We start from the raw sequence: 17217 nt of genomic DNA, 5'->3' as shown, positions 1-17217 counted from the left end.
GCAGTATTTCAGATTTCTCCTTTTTGGCGTTGTGCACATTCACAACATGACGGGATGAACACAGTTTGGTCAAATCATTCACTTTTTATTGATGATTATGGAACATCTATCTCGAAATAAACATTTAACTATTTGTCAAACTGTACACGGAGAAGCACTTCAAAAACTTCAAATATCCTTTACAACTTGCACATACTTATGGTCGGACAAACTCAGTTTATATTCATAATCACATTATAAAAATACTCATTCATTACCTTCTATGTATAAAGGCAACATCTGCAACTTTGCCACATGAGACTGGAAACTGGCAAGTAATGTCAAATATTAAATACATACTGTTGCTTCAAAAATAAAAAAAGTCTTTTTTCTAAAACAAGGCAGTTTGATCTTTCAGCGCACAGTGGATTCATAATATTTCCTTCCACAAATGTAAGTTTCCTTCCATTACCAATAGCTCACTGTTTTCCACCCTTCATTTGGCAAGCAGGAGGGCACATCTACAATTCACCTGTACAGTAAATGGCAAGATTTGGCTTTGATTTTGATGTTTAATATACTTTATATATATACAAAAAGTGCACAGTCGCTCTGAAAATATATATACATTTAACAGCTCTCTACAGCTTCTGGAAAAGTCAACATGAAAACATAGCAGCACAAACGTATAATTCATTAAATAACACAATCAGAATAAAGACTTTCTCCTTGAATTATACACATCTATCTTCTGAAACGAGGGTTATCACCTCATCTGCAGCACGGTCTACTTTTCTTCAGCCACTGCGTACATTTCATTAATTTCTTCCTGGTACATCTTCACAACAATCGGCCTCCTCAGTTTCATGGTGGGTCCTGCACAGATCAGGGAGAAAAGCACATTAATTTGATACAAGTCTCCAAAGATTCAACCACTATTTAACAAACATCACAGGAATATTTGTGTGAGTAACGCCACTTTTCTGACAAGTTGGTGCTGATACTTTCCCCTTTCTTAACACTAGTATTGTGTTAACCTTTGCTCCACTTTTAATAACAAAAGTAATTGAAGGGTTTAGAGTTAGACAGGCAGCAAGACTCAAGATTTATATCCCCTTTCCGTTTATGTACTTGAAATAGATAAATAAATCTTGGCTCCACAAGCTCACCCAGTTCTCCACCAATGACAGAGAAGTCTCGCTCCAGTATGACCCATTTCTGGACCTTCTGGGCGTTGGATGTTGCTCTGGCGTTGACACTCTCCATTCCCTCTAGAATGGCTTTGTAGACAGCTGGCTCCTTATTGGCTACGATCTCTGACACCTTGGTTGCTGTGATGCCGTGCTGCTTGCAGAAGTCCAAAACCTCAGGGCTCAGCTCGTCAGTGGGCTCGCCATTTTCGTCCATGACACACTATGCAAACAAAGAGAAAGGGGGGTTATTACGTTTATATTTAGTAGCTGTGAACACCGTGCATGAACGGAGGCTCAGTTACTTTGAGAGTGAGCAGCATAGAGAGGAACTTGAGCTTGTCTCCGATGAGCATGGCGTTGCTGATGATGGGCACCTCGGCCTTCAGGGCCTCTTCGATGGGAACTGGAGGGATGTTCTCTCCACCAGCTGTGATGATCAGCTCTGTGATAAAAAAAACAGGTTGAAAAGTGTGTTACCTATTTGCCAGTGTTCATTGTCCAGTTTTACAACTAAAGGTCTGTCTTAAAACACAATTTCAAAAGTGAAATGTTGCACTGAAAGACTGCAGCTCTCTTATTATTAAAGTTATTATTAAACAAAGTTGCATAAAAATGAATAAATAAAAAATAAATAATACTGAATAAAGGTACCACCACTTCATACTATACAGTAAATACTAGCAGTATGTCCACATTGTTCACAAACACTGGAAAGCTTAGTAGCATTTGTTTTGAACACTATCTTACCCTTAATCCTTCCTGTAATGTACAGGAAGTTGTTCTGGTCGAGTCTTCCCAGGTCTCCAGAGTGAAGCCAGCCGTCCTGGTCAAGAGCGTCCGCTGTTTTGTCGGGCATGTTCAGGTAGCCCATGAACACGTTCCGACCCCAGAAACAGATCTCTCCACTCTCCTCCTTATCCGGATTCTCCAGCTTCACCTTGCAGCCTGTCATCACCTTCCCACAGCTGGATGGAAAAAGCATAAATCAGCATATTTATTTGCATCTGTAAGTCTGGACCACGAGTCACTGCTTTGTTAGGTTTCATTACATGCCTATGAGGCCTTAAACAAAGGTGAGAAGCAGTTTCCACTTGCAGTATTTTCATTTACTACACATGCTGCTGACCTTGTGATGCAGTAATTGTTGTCACTGGAGATGGTGTGTGGGCCGGAGCTTTCACTCATGCCATACAGCTCCATCACAGGGATGTTCAAGCTCATGAAGTACTCCAGAGTTTCTTTGGTGATGGGGGCAGCACCTGTGATGCAGATCTTGCAGCGGTCTAACCCCAGTGCAGCACGCACCCTCTTGAAAACCAGGTTGTTGGCAAGCATGAAACCCCATGGCACCTGATTCTCCCTGTAACCCATGAGAAAAAGGAAACTTCACACCAGTGTTGGAGATTATATTTAAAATTATGATTTGTTCAGAAACTGAGCTGCTAGATTCACATAAAGTATGGCTGATCTCGTCTCACCCGTTCATGACGCTGTAGTTGTACTGCAGACCTATGGACTTGGCCCAGTCTGCCACTTTCTTCCTTAGTGGGGATCCCTTGGCACCAACAGCTTTCATCTTCTCCTGCATCTTCTCCCACACACGAGGAACCCCAAGGAAACAAGTGGGACGAGCGTCTTTCAAAGTGTTTACTAGGGAGCCCTAGAAAAAATGAATGGCAATCACAGTTAAAGTAGTTATTTTGTTATTTCTCTGGTTATACAACAGTGAGCATCCTCACCTTCAGTGCATCTGGCTCTGCAAAGTAAATGGTCCCGGCAAATCTCATGCCGATCCAGATGTCAACCATCTGGGCTGCCACATGGCTAAGAGGAAGGTAACTGACTATTACCTCCTCACCAGGTTTGATATTTGCCATGGTAGCTGATGTATGAGCTGTCCATGTCAGCTGCACATTAAAAAAAACGGGACGAGAGTCAAAAAACTGTACGAATCAACAAACAAACTGCTCACACACTAACACACACACTGGTCTGCAGCCCACCCCCATCCAACACATGCATAATGTAACAGGAGATAGACTCTCTGAAAAAATATTGTAGATTCATTTTTTTCAAGATGAGCCTATAAATGCTGAATGTAGCTGAAATAGGACGCTGTTGAATGATACTCCTCTCTTCACAATATGCCTTTTGTCTCTGAGCTCTGCCTGCTCATCCTGTGTGACTGTATGCATATTTCCTTGTGTTTTTAAGTGTTATAATCTAAATTCTTAGTAACTGAACTCCTTTTGACGCTGTGCAAACAAACAAGCAGCTGCAGCTTTGTTTGCATTGATCTTTAAGTCCTTGACGACCACTCTGTCAAATCAGAATCCCCTGTTAGAAGTCCTCCCCTATTGTCCTATATAATATATAAGTATAAAAAGAAATAAAAGCTGCAATAAGGAAAATTATTAGTTTCCAGAACTCACATTGTCGTGGCTCAACATGACTCCTTTAGGGTTGCCAGTGGTTCCAGACGTATAGATGAGACTACAGCACTCGTTGGCTCGGAGACTGTCAATCACAGCGTTCAGCTGTTCATCAGGCACGTCTTCTCCCAGCTTCATGAACTCTGCCCACTGCAGTAATCGGGTGATAATGTTAGAAATAAGGGCTGAAACTCAGATTTACCTGCAGTAAAATGTAACAGGTCATGTACAACTGTAGACCTCACATAGATCACATCATTAGATGGCTTCTAACCATAATTAGTGTGTTAACGTACTGTATACAGGAACGGTGATTTCTGCTCCAGCTCGCCTTTATACTGAACAATGGCTTTCAGATGAGGTAGCTGATCTTTAACCTGTTGTGAAAGACAAATTAAGAATTCTGTCTTTGCACATATGTCCTACAGGAGCACTAGGGACAGCTGCTGCAATGAAGCTCCTGACCTGCAGGATTTTGTCGAGCTGTTTCTTGTTCTCCACAACCAGGATGTTGGCCTCACAGTTAGCAGCCACATACTGACAGGCCTCTGGTGAGTTGGTCGTATAAATACCGGTTGCCAGACCCCTAGAGCACAGATCATATGGACAAGAATAAAAGGCTCGGTTGAATCTGCATTTGTTGTGTCAAATTAATATAGTTACTTTTGCCTGAGCAGAAATGACTAAATTGGATGTTTATGTTACTTTTTCTTTTTTAAGTTATAGTTCAACCATGAGAGCATTACTGATATTAAACTAAACATTACTAACACTGACTTACAGACATACTGTAAATTATTATAGAAGTATAATGACACTTAAATTGTTAATAAGTAATAATTAAATAGAAGCATAAAGTAAACAAATTTAATCCCATGTTGAAGTGGGATCAAAATTCAGATATGAAATACAGACAATACTTGCTATTGTATGCTATTGTATCCATAGTTCCAAACAAAGCAGTGCAGAAATGGGAGACCTAACACCCAGATTAGGTTTCCTGATACTTTAAACTGTTACAGCCCAAACAGGCGTAGGCCACAGATGGTCAGGTGAGATAGCGCTGAGCATAAATGTGGACTTATCTAGATCACTACCTTAAATATGATCTTACCCAGCCAAGATGCAGCCGATGTCCGAGATGAACCACTCAGGGGAGTTGAAACCAAGAATCCCCACACCATGAAAACGCTTCAGTCCCAACTATAGAAAATAGATACATAAATCAATTAAATGTATTGATCTTTAATGGCACAGAGCCTCTATTACTAGTGTTCTCCCTTCAAAAGCCACTCCACCTCATGGTGGAGACATAACAATGAAAGGACAGTGAACAGAGGGAGTGAATAGTGAAGTACTGTGTATAAACAGGTGCCGGGAATTGAAGGTTTTGCAAAACCAATAATTATTAGAATACAGCTCGTGTTTTTACTGTACATGTGTCTATGATCTGCCTACATGATTTAGGCAGGTTTCCCTTAAGTTCTTGTCTATAGATTGAGGTCTGTTTCTACATAAATCAGTTGTTTATGTAGTTCTTTAAACTCAGATTAGTGAGCGGCTCTATCTCTCCTGCCATGTCCTAATCACATTCTTATGTTCTTGTCTGGTTAGTCTGCTGCACACATTTAGTGGAACTTGCTCAGTATTTCCTAATTCTACCTGGCAGATCCTCTCAGGCTCCATCAGATTGGAGGTAATGTGTCTGAACTGCCATCTTTGTCATTCTGGATTAAAGTAGATTTGTGCCATGCTATTACACTGGTCACCCACATGAAAACCAAAAGCCAACAACAAATGTGTCCAAACCTCCCTAACTGCACTACATTTCAAGCACATAGTAACACAGCTTTTGTTAATATACAGAAATTAGAGAGTTAATTTGCGAACAAACCTTGAGAAAACTTTTAGCAGCTGCCCGACACTCATAGTAGTACTGCCTCCATGTGAGGGTCACCCACTGGCCCTCTTTTTTGGAAATCAAGGCTGGATTATCCCCATAGCTTTCCACCGTCTCCAGGAAGAGCTGATGGACAGTGATGGGAGTCTTCGAGGCCGGGCCAGAGCTCTCCATCCTCAGCCTCACGGCCTTGTATCTGCTGGTGCTCCATAGCTCATCAGCTGGGGACAGAGTTGTTGCCACATGTGCCGTTGACAAGGCAACTGCATTTGGCTCTTCTGCAATGGGAGAACATGGGCAGCAACCAGCCATGAATACTGAATAAATAAATAAAATAACTTCGGAAAGCACCGGCACTACACCACGACAACACAGCAAGCTGGTCTGTCTAAGAGTTATGTGTGTGACAGGACTGCAGGCTTCTCTGAGCTGCCTCTGGGTGGGTGTTACACTGTCTATCTCAGAGAAACATAATTTGCATGGAACAAGACACAAATCTCCTGTTACCTAAAACAAAACAGGAAGCAACGTGATGACCATGCCTACCGACCAATCAGGTTTTATTCATGTGATTTCAACACAAAGTAACTACTGTATTGGCCTGAGAGCACGAAACCACAAAGACACAGTGATGCACAAAAGCATTATTTGATTTGTATTGTTTTTTATTGTTCTTTCACAAAAGCTCTAAGATGATACTGAGATTCTCGTTCCTTTTCTTTTAAGTTGTTGTTTGTTCTTTAAAATGAGAAATGCCCACTTTTATCTTGCCATCAGACTTTTACAAAACTCTCCACGTATGCTTTTAACAATTTTCCCCTGAGCATTTTGTCTTTTGTTACAGCCCTTTGACCTCAAGCACATTCTTGTTGGAGTAAGTTTTCAAAAAGGTCACAAATTTCTATTAAATAATGCAAAAAGTTGCACAAAGAAATTATCTTTTAGTTTTATGTTATTATTTTTTCTCCATATAACCTCATATTACTTTATGTTATCCTCAAGGTCATTTTGCTTGCATGACACACAGAAATATGTCCCTCATAAGACACTATACCTAAAATGCAGAGCTTGTTCGAGAGCTTCTCAGACTTTTAATACTTAAAGTAAAAAAAAAAAAACAATGAGCAGCACAGACAACAAAATATTGGTCTGTGCTTCATTTGAAAACCAAACCTGCAGCTAAAAACAAGGCTTATTGTTGCAGAGGTCATGCAATGTTGTATTTTGCAATGGGAACAATTGTGAAGGTCAAAATATTGCTGTCAAATAATCAAATAATCTTTCTTGTGTTTGGTTTATTATGAATATAAGTTACTGCATTATCTGTATTTTGATCCATATTAAATATGGATCAAAATACATTAAACTTAAGGGCTTATTTTGAAAAGTCACAGTGTAGGGATGAGTTGTTGTTAAAAACATAACCTTTAAATTAGCTGTCAGTGATTGTGACTTTAGGTAAATTGCCAGTTCAATCACTCAAAATGTCTTTAAACTCATTTTGAAAGAAGTTTTTTAAATGTTCATTTTGATTTGGTAGCTTGACACCTGTGTTGAACTATTACGCAAACTACAGAGCTAATTAGAAAAAGGTTTTAAAAAAAGAAAAACAGTATGCTGAATATTAGTTTTGTTCACACTTACTCATATCAGATTAGTTTAAACTCTGCCTCCTACCTGGTGAAAGACCTGCTGTAGTGGCTTCTCCGTTGAGGATGACAGAGGAGTGTGTCTTTAGGTTTGCAGAGTCTGTCAGATTGTGTGTCTTTTGGGAAGGGATGCTGTTAAAGAAGACATAAATGAGAACTGATATTTACTCATGGACAGTTGTCATTTTAGGTACAAAGCTTCAAATCAAATAATAATAAGAAGATAATGACTCGTTTCCTATTTTAAGACATGCATCATATTACATACCTGTCAGTTTTCCCATTAATCATGATCAAATCCTGCTGGACACTCATATTGTATTTGCTAGAATCAAACAAAGAAAAAACTTAAGGGAACGTCAAGTCCAATTTGCATTAAAAAAAAAAAAAAGCAGATAAAAAAAGACAGTAATATCTTCCACAGAGGGTCGTCCACGCAGAGGAGAAGATCAATTATGAAACAGCCCCATGCTACTCTTTTATATCAGGCTTGACACTGAACAATGTCATTGCAACAGGTCAAAGGGAATGACAGCCAATGGTAGTAATCAGACACAGCTATGATCTAAATGTTGAAACTCTGAACACTGTGCCAGAGCACGTTGGGACATCTGTGTGCACCATTTATAGTCTGACTCAAATTACCATCACCTTTGACCCAGATAATCAGATTTAGTGCAGAGACACAAAATTCAACACCACGCTCTCACCTCACAGAGTGCTGCTGTTTCAAGTATTAAAGAAAATATTAATGTTGACAAAGAGACAAGAGAATGGTTCGAGATCTTCCTCAACTCTGATCTTGTGTTTTTACTGCGGTGTAATGATACCATCTAGTGTGCACATGTTGTAACACTGGAAATCATTTAACTCTTGTCTTATGTTTACACACTACACCTCAAATACCTGCAAGTGACTACACTGTGAAGTTTCAGCAATTACACAATCAATGCAACATATCTGCAGAGATAAAATACAACTTAACAACACACCAGGGACACATTCAGCAACACATCTAACGCTACATATGTAATAGAAATCATACCTCCCTGCAGATTGTCTCACTCTGACCTCTGGGTCTAACTTTGGTCAAGATTTCCTTGGACCAAAGTTCATATAACTTACAACACGGGCAGTGTGGCAACTGAACTGGCGACAGAAAAGTCTCTGATCCAGATTATGAAAATATGAATGAAAGTGCAAAAACTTCATTTCAGTCAGGATTTGAAAATAATCAGACATAATATATTACCTTTAAAAGACAATATCTTAAATAGAATCTTCTAGTAAGACAAGAGTTCACAGTCCCAAAGGAAAAATAACCCCTTTGTGAAAAGATGAAGTCCAGCTTTCCAGAGACGACCATTCAAGCTTTTAACGAGGACCAATCATCATGGAGAGGAAAGATTCTGCCTCTATTGACTAAACAATAAAACCTGAGGAACCTGCTCACATCAATGGGACAACATGTCCATCTATTAGTCATGAGTTCACCTCGAACCTAGTTATCATTTAGGACATCTGCTGAGGCTGAGGAATTCACTTTGCTTCTGTCTAAACGTCAAAGAGTTGTATGTTATTGGCTTTAAACTGTGAAATTTATTTCTTGAATTAAAAAAATCACACAACAGTCGACTCAAAGAAAAAAGAGCTGTAGCATATCTATAAAGATTTTCTGAGCAGCTCAGACTTACATGTTTCATGTCCTGCTCTGTTTTATTGCTGAACATAATGTAGTTTTCTGATTATTCTTTTGGCTCTGTCAACTCTCTAGCTTAATATTTCTGACACTCTATTCCTCTGACCTTTTAGAGTGACGTGACGTCTATTTACAGTCCAGCGTGTTTTTTTTTTTACAGGTTTACATGCTGCTTCCTCAGTTTGCATCAATTCTGTGGTTTCAGAAACTTAAGGAGGTAAATGTCACAATAGAAACAAGTCAGAATCATCAGATCTACACACACAAACACATACTGTATATCAATTAACTTGATGCAGCCCTATAGTAATGTGTACCCATAAAAGAAAACATTTCACATTGCAGTATAATAAAAATCATAGTTAGTGTTTTGTTGATGAAGCCTACCTTATCTGGTGACAGAGCTGAATGACATCTACTTGACAGGAGCAGTCAGGTGCAGAGCAGCCCCGAATCAACCTTTGCCCATCGCAGGTAATTAACCGTTACCCCCTGAGGAACATATCAGCCTATAGGGGACTTGTATGAGGGCATACCAAGTTGCCCTGCATTCACGTCTGGTTCAGAGCCACAGGGGCTTGCATAATCATTTAATCACCTGCTGCTGAGGTCATTTTAACCAGTTAAAGATCCACATGACACGAGGTTACGACTAAGCAAGGTGAAGAGCACCTAGAACCTGACACACAAACAGATGCAGCAGGTACAAATCTGCTTTGTTTACACCAGATTGTAGCTGAAGGCATTAACAATTACAGGTCATAGTAAACCTTGAGACTGTGATTGTGTGATTTACTGAGACTTTTATTGACTCATGACGAGTTGTAATTATGACATTATGACTAGGTCTGTCACATAAATAATACGCAGTAAAACTTGATAAGTTCTCTCAGGTTCATGGGGACAGATGAGACTTTGACCTATTAAAGTTATTCAATAGTTTGTGCAACTTCAGCCTTTTTCCACAAGATTGAAACATCATGAAAGATGTTGGCATCATGTTGAAATATGAGGAATATTTTTCAGTATTTTGTCAGAGACACCTTTTGCATAGAATCCATTTGCTTCTTTTCATTCCTCTACTTTTCTATGTAGCTCTAATTAATTGTGATTGGTATAAACTGCACAAGTTAAATCAGTAACAAAGAATGATGATTTATACTTTAGATTATTATTATATAGTTCAAATGTTCATAAGTCTCGCTCTGTATTCTCTTTACATGTCATTAAAACAGGTCATTTTCCCCTTTTTGTCCTAAGCTATGTATATTTCACATTTGCATGTGTCGGTAGTGTTCAAGGAGGTGAACATTGTGTTTGAAGTAAATATAGGCAAAAGTTCAACCCCTGTCTCAAATGACCCACAGTTACTTTGCTCACGGGCGCTGAGGTCAGTGAATCATACCACCAACTCACACCACATCTGTCCCGACAGCGACCCTCTCTGCTAATACCTGGACATGTGCCATCTGTGGAGGTTGTGAAAGATCAGTGGGGGGATTCAACAGTGCCAGAAAAAGCTAAAGGAGGCAAATGACAATTTTAAAATATGCTACAGGTAATACATTTTCTACTACTGGTACTTTCTATTATTGTTACCAATATTATAATGTGGCCTAAAACACAGTTCACAATAATAAAATCTATACTACATATACTAGATCATAATACTACACTAAAGGACAGAGATGAGTTCTCAGCCTTTCAAATCAAAAATAGCGTCTTTATTTGCAGCTGCAGCAAACACACATTTAAATTTTTATACTTCTCAATCAATACATTTACATTTCATATTTTGTGTGTTGAAGTGATTTTTTTTTTTAAAGAGATATGAACTTTCTCACATGCATGTATGTAACCATAAAGAAGAGAGTGACAGAGAACACGTTAACATGTAAGCCGAAAACTAATGATGATAAAATCCGCAAAAAAAAAAAAAAAAGTTTGAAATTATATTGAGCTGAGAGGAAAATAAAAAATTCTCACATGGGAGGAGAGTGAACAAGCAAAGTTTTGTCATAGTTGCTTGGAAAATGACTCAAACATTAATTATCAAAATAATTGATAAGGATTAATTCATTGTTTCCGTTACATGAAACTGTTATCCTGGTGGCCACTGCATCTGTCTTCCTCCCAGGACGTGGATGTGCAGGTGGTAAACGGACTGAGAACCGTGTTTTCCATCGTTGATCACTGCAGAAGACAGAGACATTTCCAGAATTCAATGTGCCAGCACAAAAGCTGCCTGTAGGAACCATTAAAGCTATCGGCTGATTAACTTACCCACTCTGTATCCTTCACTTAAAGATTCTTGCTTTGCCACATTTTTGGCAACAACCAACAAATGTCCTAAGAGCTGAAAGTTAAAAAAGCCAAAGGTGTCAGCACACAGCCACACAACTTCATTAGACATAATATCAATATAATTAGTAATTTAGCTTACTTAAAGCCTAAAAAGCATTTTATCTGTGGAGGAAACTTTCTGGTAAAGAACACAAGTGGCAATTAAAGTCCACAGAAATGTAAATAGGAAAATAGAAACAATTATCTGACTATATGGCCATAATATAGTGACATGTTAATTGTGCTCTGTGCTACCTACTTAATAGTTTGGGGTAAAGCCTGTAGTTTCAATTAAAGGAATATTAAGGTTACATGCAATACTATGTAGACAGTAGTGCTTCTATGTGTTTTGTGCGATAGCTTAAGGACAGAGGAGAGGAATGGTTTTCTCAGTTTAAAGGGACCAGCACAGAACTTTTAGCCCCGTCCAACCCATCTGAGATAAACATGCCGAGCCTTACACCCAACAACATCCGCGTGTCACGTCTGTAAAACTCCTATGGCTGAAAGTGAGCAAATTCTAGCTGCCAGGTTTTATACAACATTCACAGAGAAGTGTGCAGGCAGTTAACAGAGAGTATCATTGCAGACGTGGGTGTGTTCATAAGCATTTGGCCATAAAGTGTGTGTGTGTGTGAACGTATGTGTTGCAACAACCTGTCATAACCTCTGCGCAGGATAAGTGGGTGTAGATAATTGATGGACCTACTTACCGCAGCATCATCATCTTTGGCCTCACTTATTCTGGGAATAGGGATTCTCGGAATGACGAGGAAGTGAACCGGGGCCTGAGGGCTGATATCCCTGAATGCCAAACACTGATGAACACAAAAATATAATTTATTAACAGTGGTACATGAATCCAGTTCTGTGAGCATGCACGTTTGTCTTTATCTAAACGCTGTGACTGGACAGACTACTTTTACGTTACAGGCCCTAAATTTTACTTCAGTTTTTCAGTCATGTGTCTAACATGTATTAGACTCCGGTGCGCAAACCGTTAAGCTCCTGAACTGTCACACGTGCATAAATTTGAGTTAAATTTGAGCCATGCATGTACAAGATCACAAGAACAAACTCAAACATTCAATAATATCTTCAGAAACTAGCTAATATTTATATTTGATAAGTTAGTATCCATAAATTGCTGGTATTTTTGTCTATGTTTTATTATCTCAGAGTACAGTAGTGTCTGTACATATGTTCTTATCCTCATTTTATTTTTTTATTTGTGCAACAGTTCCCTTAATGCAAGACTAATGTTCCCTCAAGGGAGACACTGAAAGAAACTGTGAATTTAAATGTTAATAATTAAATCAGTTATCAAATCTTTTCCCCCGGGGCCTGTTAATAACTTAATCCAGGACAAGCCCAGCCTGTTTTGCAGACATCTTGTGGACTTTACCTTGTCATCTTCATAAATGATGTCTGCAGGGATACTTTTGTCCATCACTTTGGAGAAGATGGTTGGAGCTGGGGAGCCATACTTCCTGCTGGCCTCCTGTGCCAGACTCACCTCGTCCCTGCTGGTGCACAGTGGCCTCTGTGGGTCACAAAGTACAAGCTAACACCTGCTGCTAGCTAGCAAACAAACAAACAAACAAACAAACAAACAAACAAACCCCACAACCACTTCTGTGCAGGCGCAGTGAACCAAACCTCTAGGTGGTGGGACACTGCAGGTTTCCCCCGACCACCACCACAGCTTGTAGGACAGCTGCTGTCACTTTTCTCTGCTGCAGTTACCGACAACAAAATGTTTACAACACGAAGCTGTTTTAGTTTTAGAGCAGCTACCTCGGCTCGACACACACGGTGCAGACGGTGGAGGAGTGCTGCTCTGGACCCGACGACCTGTGTCCGTAAAATCTGGCGAGACAACATAGCCAGCTACCTAACTAGCTCTTCTCGTTTTAATAAATATGTAAAGATTCAGCTCCGTTTTTGTCCCAGACTACAAAAAGCTTGATCACAGGCAACAACCAACACTCTGCAGCACATGTTGATGTTGCGTTTACGGAACCCCCTGTAGCGTCAAATCAGCCAGTCGTTGTCTCTGTTTAATGTAGGTTACACAGTTTAATGTAGGTTACATAGAGACGACACATCATTACAGATATATGAAATTGCTAATCAATCATAAATTCGTATTTTTACAGCAACTTAGTAATATATTAGCGATGCTAAAATTAGATGTAAATTCTGCCCCCGTTCTTTACTCATCTGTGACATCGTTTACTGGCTAAAAAAATGTTTACACTTTTTCCACTGTGTACTAGCCATGATTTCCCTGCACACTGTTTACAAATGTTCACCTGTTGGTACATTTAGGTTTTCTAAATCATATGAGTTCCACAATGATTTTGTTTCAATGACAAACATACGACTTTTTTGAGCGCACTCAAAGGGGGCATTAAGGATCGCTTCAAGAGCGTCAACGTTCTGTGATGCTAACCATTACGCCAACATTAGCAGTCTAAAAGTAGTTATTAAATCTTGTAATGTGGTCTTAAACTGATATAAAATCCAATAATTAGCTTATTTTCGTCACGTAGAACATTAGGGATAGATCTTAAAAAACTCTAATACAGTTTTATTGTGAGTTTTTGTGCAGCAGGGGGCGCTGTTGTGGGAGACTGGCAGTTAGCTCCCTCGTCAGCGGAAACGGAGGAACCAACTGACGTCACAGGACAAACATGGCGGCCCGCACACGGCTGTCCTTGCTGTTCTCTCAAAACCGGTCTCCGTTTAGACAGCGAAGGCTCGTTCACACCGAGGCCGTGGTCAAGGAACCCGCGTATCCTCCCATCGTCCCCTCACTCACGGCTAAAAGCAAATCTGCCCGGCGGCGACAGGCTGCAGAGCAGGTCAAAAACATTTGCGCCTCCCCGGTGCAGCAGAAGCTCTCCCTCATCACTCGGATCCAGCGGGAGAAGTTTGTGGTTTATCCTCAGACGTTTGCACGGAACCCGGACAGATGGTACCAGCACTTTACCAAAACCGCATATATCCCGGGCCTACCCGAGAAATTCACCCGGGGCCAGGAGCAGACCACGGGGCAGGATGGGTCGCCGTCAGCCGCTGCTCACACCGCAGTACCGGGGATGGGAGATGATGCGTTCGCGGACATCCGCGCCTTGGTGACCCGAGTTCTTTTACAGGAGCATTGGCACATGAAGAAACGCAAACCGTTCCTGTACCGAGAGCAGGAACAGATGGTCGGACCTTTTCTGAGGAACCTAGTGAGCGGACTCACCTACAGCCTGGCCAAATACAACCCCCTGCTCCAGTACTCCAGTCTAGGTATGAGTGATCAGAGGTGCAAGACGGAGCCTCATGTTTTACTTTAGTAATAAATATAGAAATTTAACCTGGAAAATGTAGAAAAGTAAAAGTGGTCAGTGAAAAACATTTGGGACTTAATGGCATAATTGTATTAGTGCATTTTAAATAAAAATAGCAGATTAATCAATAATAAAAAGTAATAATCAGTTGCAGCCCTAAAAATAAACAACCCTGAAAAAATAGCAGACTGGCCGATTTCAGAATTATTTATATTACATTTCTGTCTGATCTGTGTATTCGTGTGTAGGTCACATAAATGTTGCGAGCCTAATTTCACTTACATCATATATTGCTGGATTTCATATGATTGTCTTAGAATTCACTTATGTCTTATCTAGAGCTGCAGTCATCATCTTTAGACAATTTAAAATTTGAATTTGCTTTTCACTGTTTTTACAACAAAGTAAAGAGAATATTCATTTGGTTTGGGCCTGTTGGTCACACAAAATGAGACGTCTAAACACATCACCCTGACCTCTGAACTTTTTTTCTTATCAGATCTGAATCCCCAGGTGAGTTTTTATTGGAGGAGAGGAGAGAGAATCATCCCAAAGGGGCACCGGAGAGGTCGACTCGAGCCAACCAGGTTCCAGATTGACGACCACCCTCATAGCCAGATCAGGATAACACAACAGCTTCCACAGGTACAAATAATTTTCACACTGTTATTATGATTTTAAAAATAGGTTGGGTACATCAGTCAAGGTCAAACACGTGACTTTGCTCTAATCACCTTCTGTCATTTTCACTTATCTAAGTTTATCCCACTGGAGGCCTCCTATTCCGCTGAAGTTCCAGAGATTAATCTTGCTCCCAACGTAATGCCTCTGTTCAGAAGACAGTATGACAACCACATCTTCACAGGTAACACAGCTACAATAGGCCAGTCACAGCCACTGTGTTGTACTGCATCCTGATTACATGGAATGAAAAATGTCCTGTGCATGATTTGTGTGTAAAAGCAGTGTAATCAACTTTTATGTTTAGACTTTTCTCAGCCCCAGATTGTCCCCTTTCTTCTCCTGCCCGATTTATTCATCTGTTCCTGAAGTGTAAATTCCTGCATAGTCATTAAACTTCTGGGCAAAGACACAGTTTCATGTTTAACAAGAGTAAACCTAAACAGGACCATGAACTCTATAAGGAACAAGCTAAAAACCTTTTACTGAAATAGTTTTTATACTGAACTCTTCTGGGTGTTTCCCAGGGTGTTTCCTCCTACAGTTGTGTTATGTGATGTATTTTCAATATAAACACAGAGTTTTAAGTTTTACACTCATTCGTTGGAAGGAACTGGAGGAATAAGTCATTATGCAGTGACTTCTTTCTGCCACTAGAGGACACCAACACGCAGTCAGAGTCCTTATATACAGTATATTCCATTTACTCTCATGTAAGATGAAGAAAAGAAGAAAATTCTAATATTTGAGAAGCTGAAACCATAAAAAAAAATGTTTTTTTGCTGTTACACTAGTTAGTGATAAAATTGGTTTAACTTTGGTCTAATTAACAGGTGCTAAGCTGCCAGATCCAGCCTGTTTCGGTCACACTCAGTTCCACCTGGTTCCTGACCGGTACCACAGAGACAAGATGGCTCGAAACCAGCAGTCTGACCAGGTTGAGCTCTTTCTCAGAGCCAATGGACTCGCCAGCCTCTTCGCCTGGACAGGAGCTCAGGCCATGTACCAGGGTGAGTTATTAACACAGAAAAGAGACAACATCTCTTTAAGAGGACAGAAAATGCGTATATATAATGTATAATTTTATATAGTTATATTAGTTTTTGCTCTGAAATAGATCGTGGTCTCAATAAGATTTCCGTAATACATAAAGATTAACTACAAAGGCCATAAATAGGTGGTAATCAGTTTTTTTAAAGTAGACTTCGGTGTTCAACGTCTCTCTCATCTCTGTAGGTTTCTGGAACCACGAGGACGTCACCAGGCCTTTCGTGTCCCAGGCTGTGATCACAGACGGCTACTTCTTCTCCTTCTTCTGCTATCAGCTCAACACAGTGGCCCTGTCAGTGGAGACAGATGCTGACAACCCCAGGAAAAACCTTCTGTGGGGCACAGAGAGCCTGCGGCTGTACGACAGTGTGCAGGACGGAGCGGTGGTGGGCCTGAACGATGGTGTCATCAAGCTTCTGGTTCAGTTTCTCATGAACCAGCCCTAGAGTTTCTGTCCTCTTTTGGGATTATTTTCCTCTGTCTGCCTTTGAAAACATCTTGAGTCAACATAGCAGACATTAAGGAATTAGTCTTGTACAGTATGCAATGTTTAAAGAAGTAAAATTAATCTGGTTTAGGCAGTGTTAAAGCTGCTGAGTCTGAAAACCACTGTACACACGTCCTGGATCATTATTGTGCTGTTTATATTTATGCAAAAATAAAATAATGCTTTCCAAATTGACACTTGTGTATTTGTCAGTGTTCAGTATTAAACTTGAATCTTTATAAGATAATTTCCTCAGATTCCACTGATTCAACATTACTGTAACATTAGACTTGTGATTGTGGGGCAGAACCAAAGGTGTCATCGATTTGTTCCGTGTTACCTGAAGCTTTTACTGAAAAATAGATGTATAGCGCACATTTCAAACTAACTAAACTTAAATCTAACTGAACATGAGGACATAAGGTACCAGCATCAGTATCAATTTGGGAACTTTAGCAAC

At 40.0% G+C, this 17217-nt stretch overlaps 3 protein-coding genes across 6 annotated transcripts; 1 reads left to right on the top strand and 2 right to left on the bottom strand.

Moving 5' to 3' along the window:
• Positions 1 to 71: 71 nt before the first annotated feature.
• LOC113150344 (long-chain-fatty-acid--CoA ligase ACSBG2-like) lies at positions 72 to 9378 on the bottom strand. 4 transcript variants are annotated; one of them, XM_026342807.1, is made up of 15 exons: positions 9240 to 9378; positions 7422 to 7478; positions 7182 to 7285; positions 5499 to 5782; positions 4719 to 4807; positions 4070 to 4190; positions 3901 to 3981; positions 3605 to 3754; positions 2912 to 3079; positions 2651 to 2832; positions 2299 to 2532; positions 1920 to 2137; positions 1475 to 1614; positions 1149 to 1392; positions 72 to 855 (listed from the first exon to the last, which is right to left on the bottom strand). In XM_026342807.1, the coding sequence occupies exons 2-15, from the start codon at positions 7466 to 7468 to the stop codon at positions 767 to 769; spliced, it is 2151 nt and encodes a 716-aa protein (XP_026198592.1). In that variant the 5' UTR covers positions 7469 to 7478; positions 9240 to 9378; the 3' UTR covers positions 72 to 766. The 4 variants fall into 4 exon arrangements, with proteins under 4 accessions (XP_026198592.1, XP_026198591.1, XP_026198593.1 ...); XM_026342806.1 differs by lacking the exon at positions 9240 to 9378 and adding an exon at positions 8406 to 8540; XM_026342808.1 differs by lacking the exon at positions 9240 to 9378 and adding an exon at positions 8199 to 8279.
• A 1176-nt stretch (positions 9379 to 10554) lies between these two features.
• hint2 (histidine triad nucleotide binding protein 2) lies at positions 10555 to 13212 on the bottom strand. The gene is made up of 5 exons (XM_026342810.1): positions 12993 to 13212; positions 12601 to 12738; positions 11909 to 12013; positions 11136 to 11208; positions 10555 to 11045 (listed from the first exon to the last, which is right to left on the bottom strand). Exons 1-5 carry the CDS (start codon positions 13077 to 13079, stop codon positions 10954 to 10956), a joined length of 495 nt encoding a protein of 164 aa, XP_026198595.1. The 5' UTR covers positions 13080 to 13212; the 3' UTR covers positions 10555 to 10953.
• Positions 13213 to 13857: 645 nt separating this feature from the next.
• mrps30 (mitochondrial ribosomal protein S30) lies at positions 13858 to 16952 on the top strand. Its single transcript, XM_026342318.1, has 5 exons — positions 13858 to 14498; positions 15039 to 15184; positions 15299 to 15404; positions 16054 to 16230; positions 16457 to 16952. Exons 1-5 carry the CDS (start codon positions 13892 to 13894, stop codon positions 16714 to 16716), a joined length of 1296 nt encoding a protein of 431 aa, XP_026198103.1. The 5' UTR covers positions 13858 to 13891; the 3' UTR covers positions 16717 to 16952.
• Positions 16953 to 17217: the final 265 nt, after the last annotated feature.

This window comes from Anabas testudineus, chromosome 9 (genome assembly GCF_900324465.2).
Source record: "Anabas testudineus chromosome 9, fAnaTes1.2, whole genome shotgun sequence".
NCBI classification, from domain to species: Eukaryota; Metazoa; Chordata; class Actinopteri; order Anabantiformes; family Anabantidae; genus Anabas; species Anabas testudineus.
Note: the sequence above shows the minus strand (reverse complement) of the source record. Positions and strands in the feature narration are given on the sequence as shown.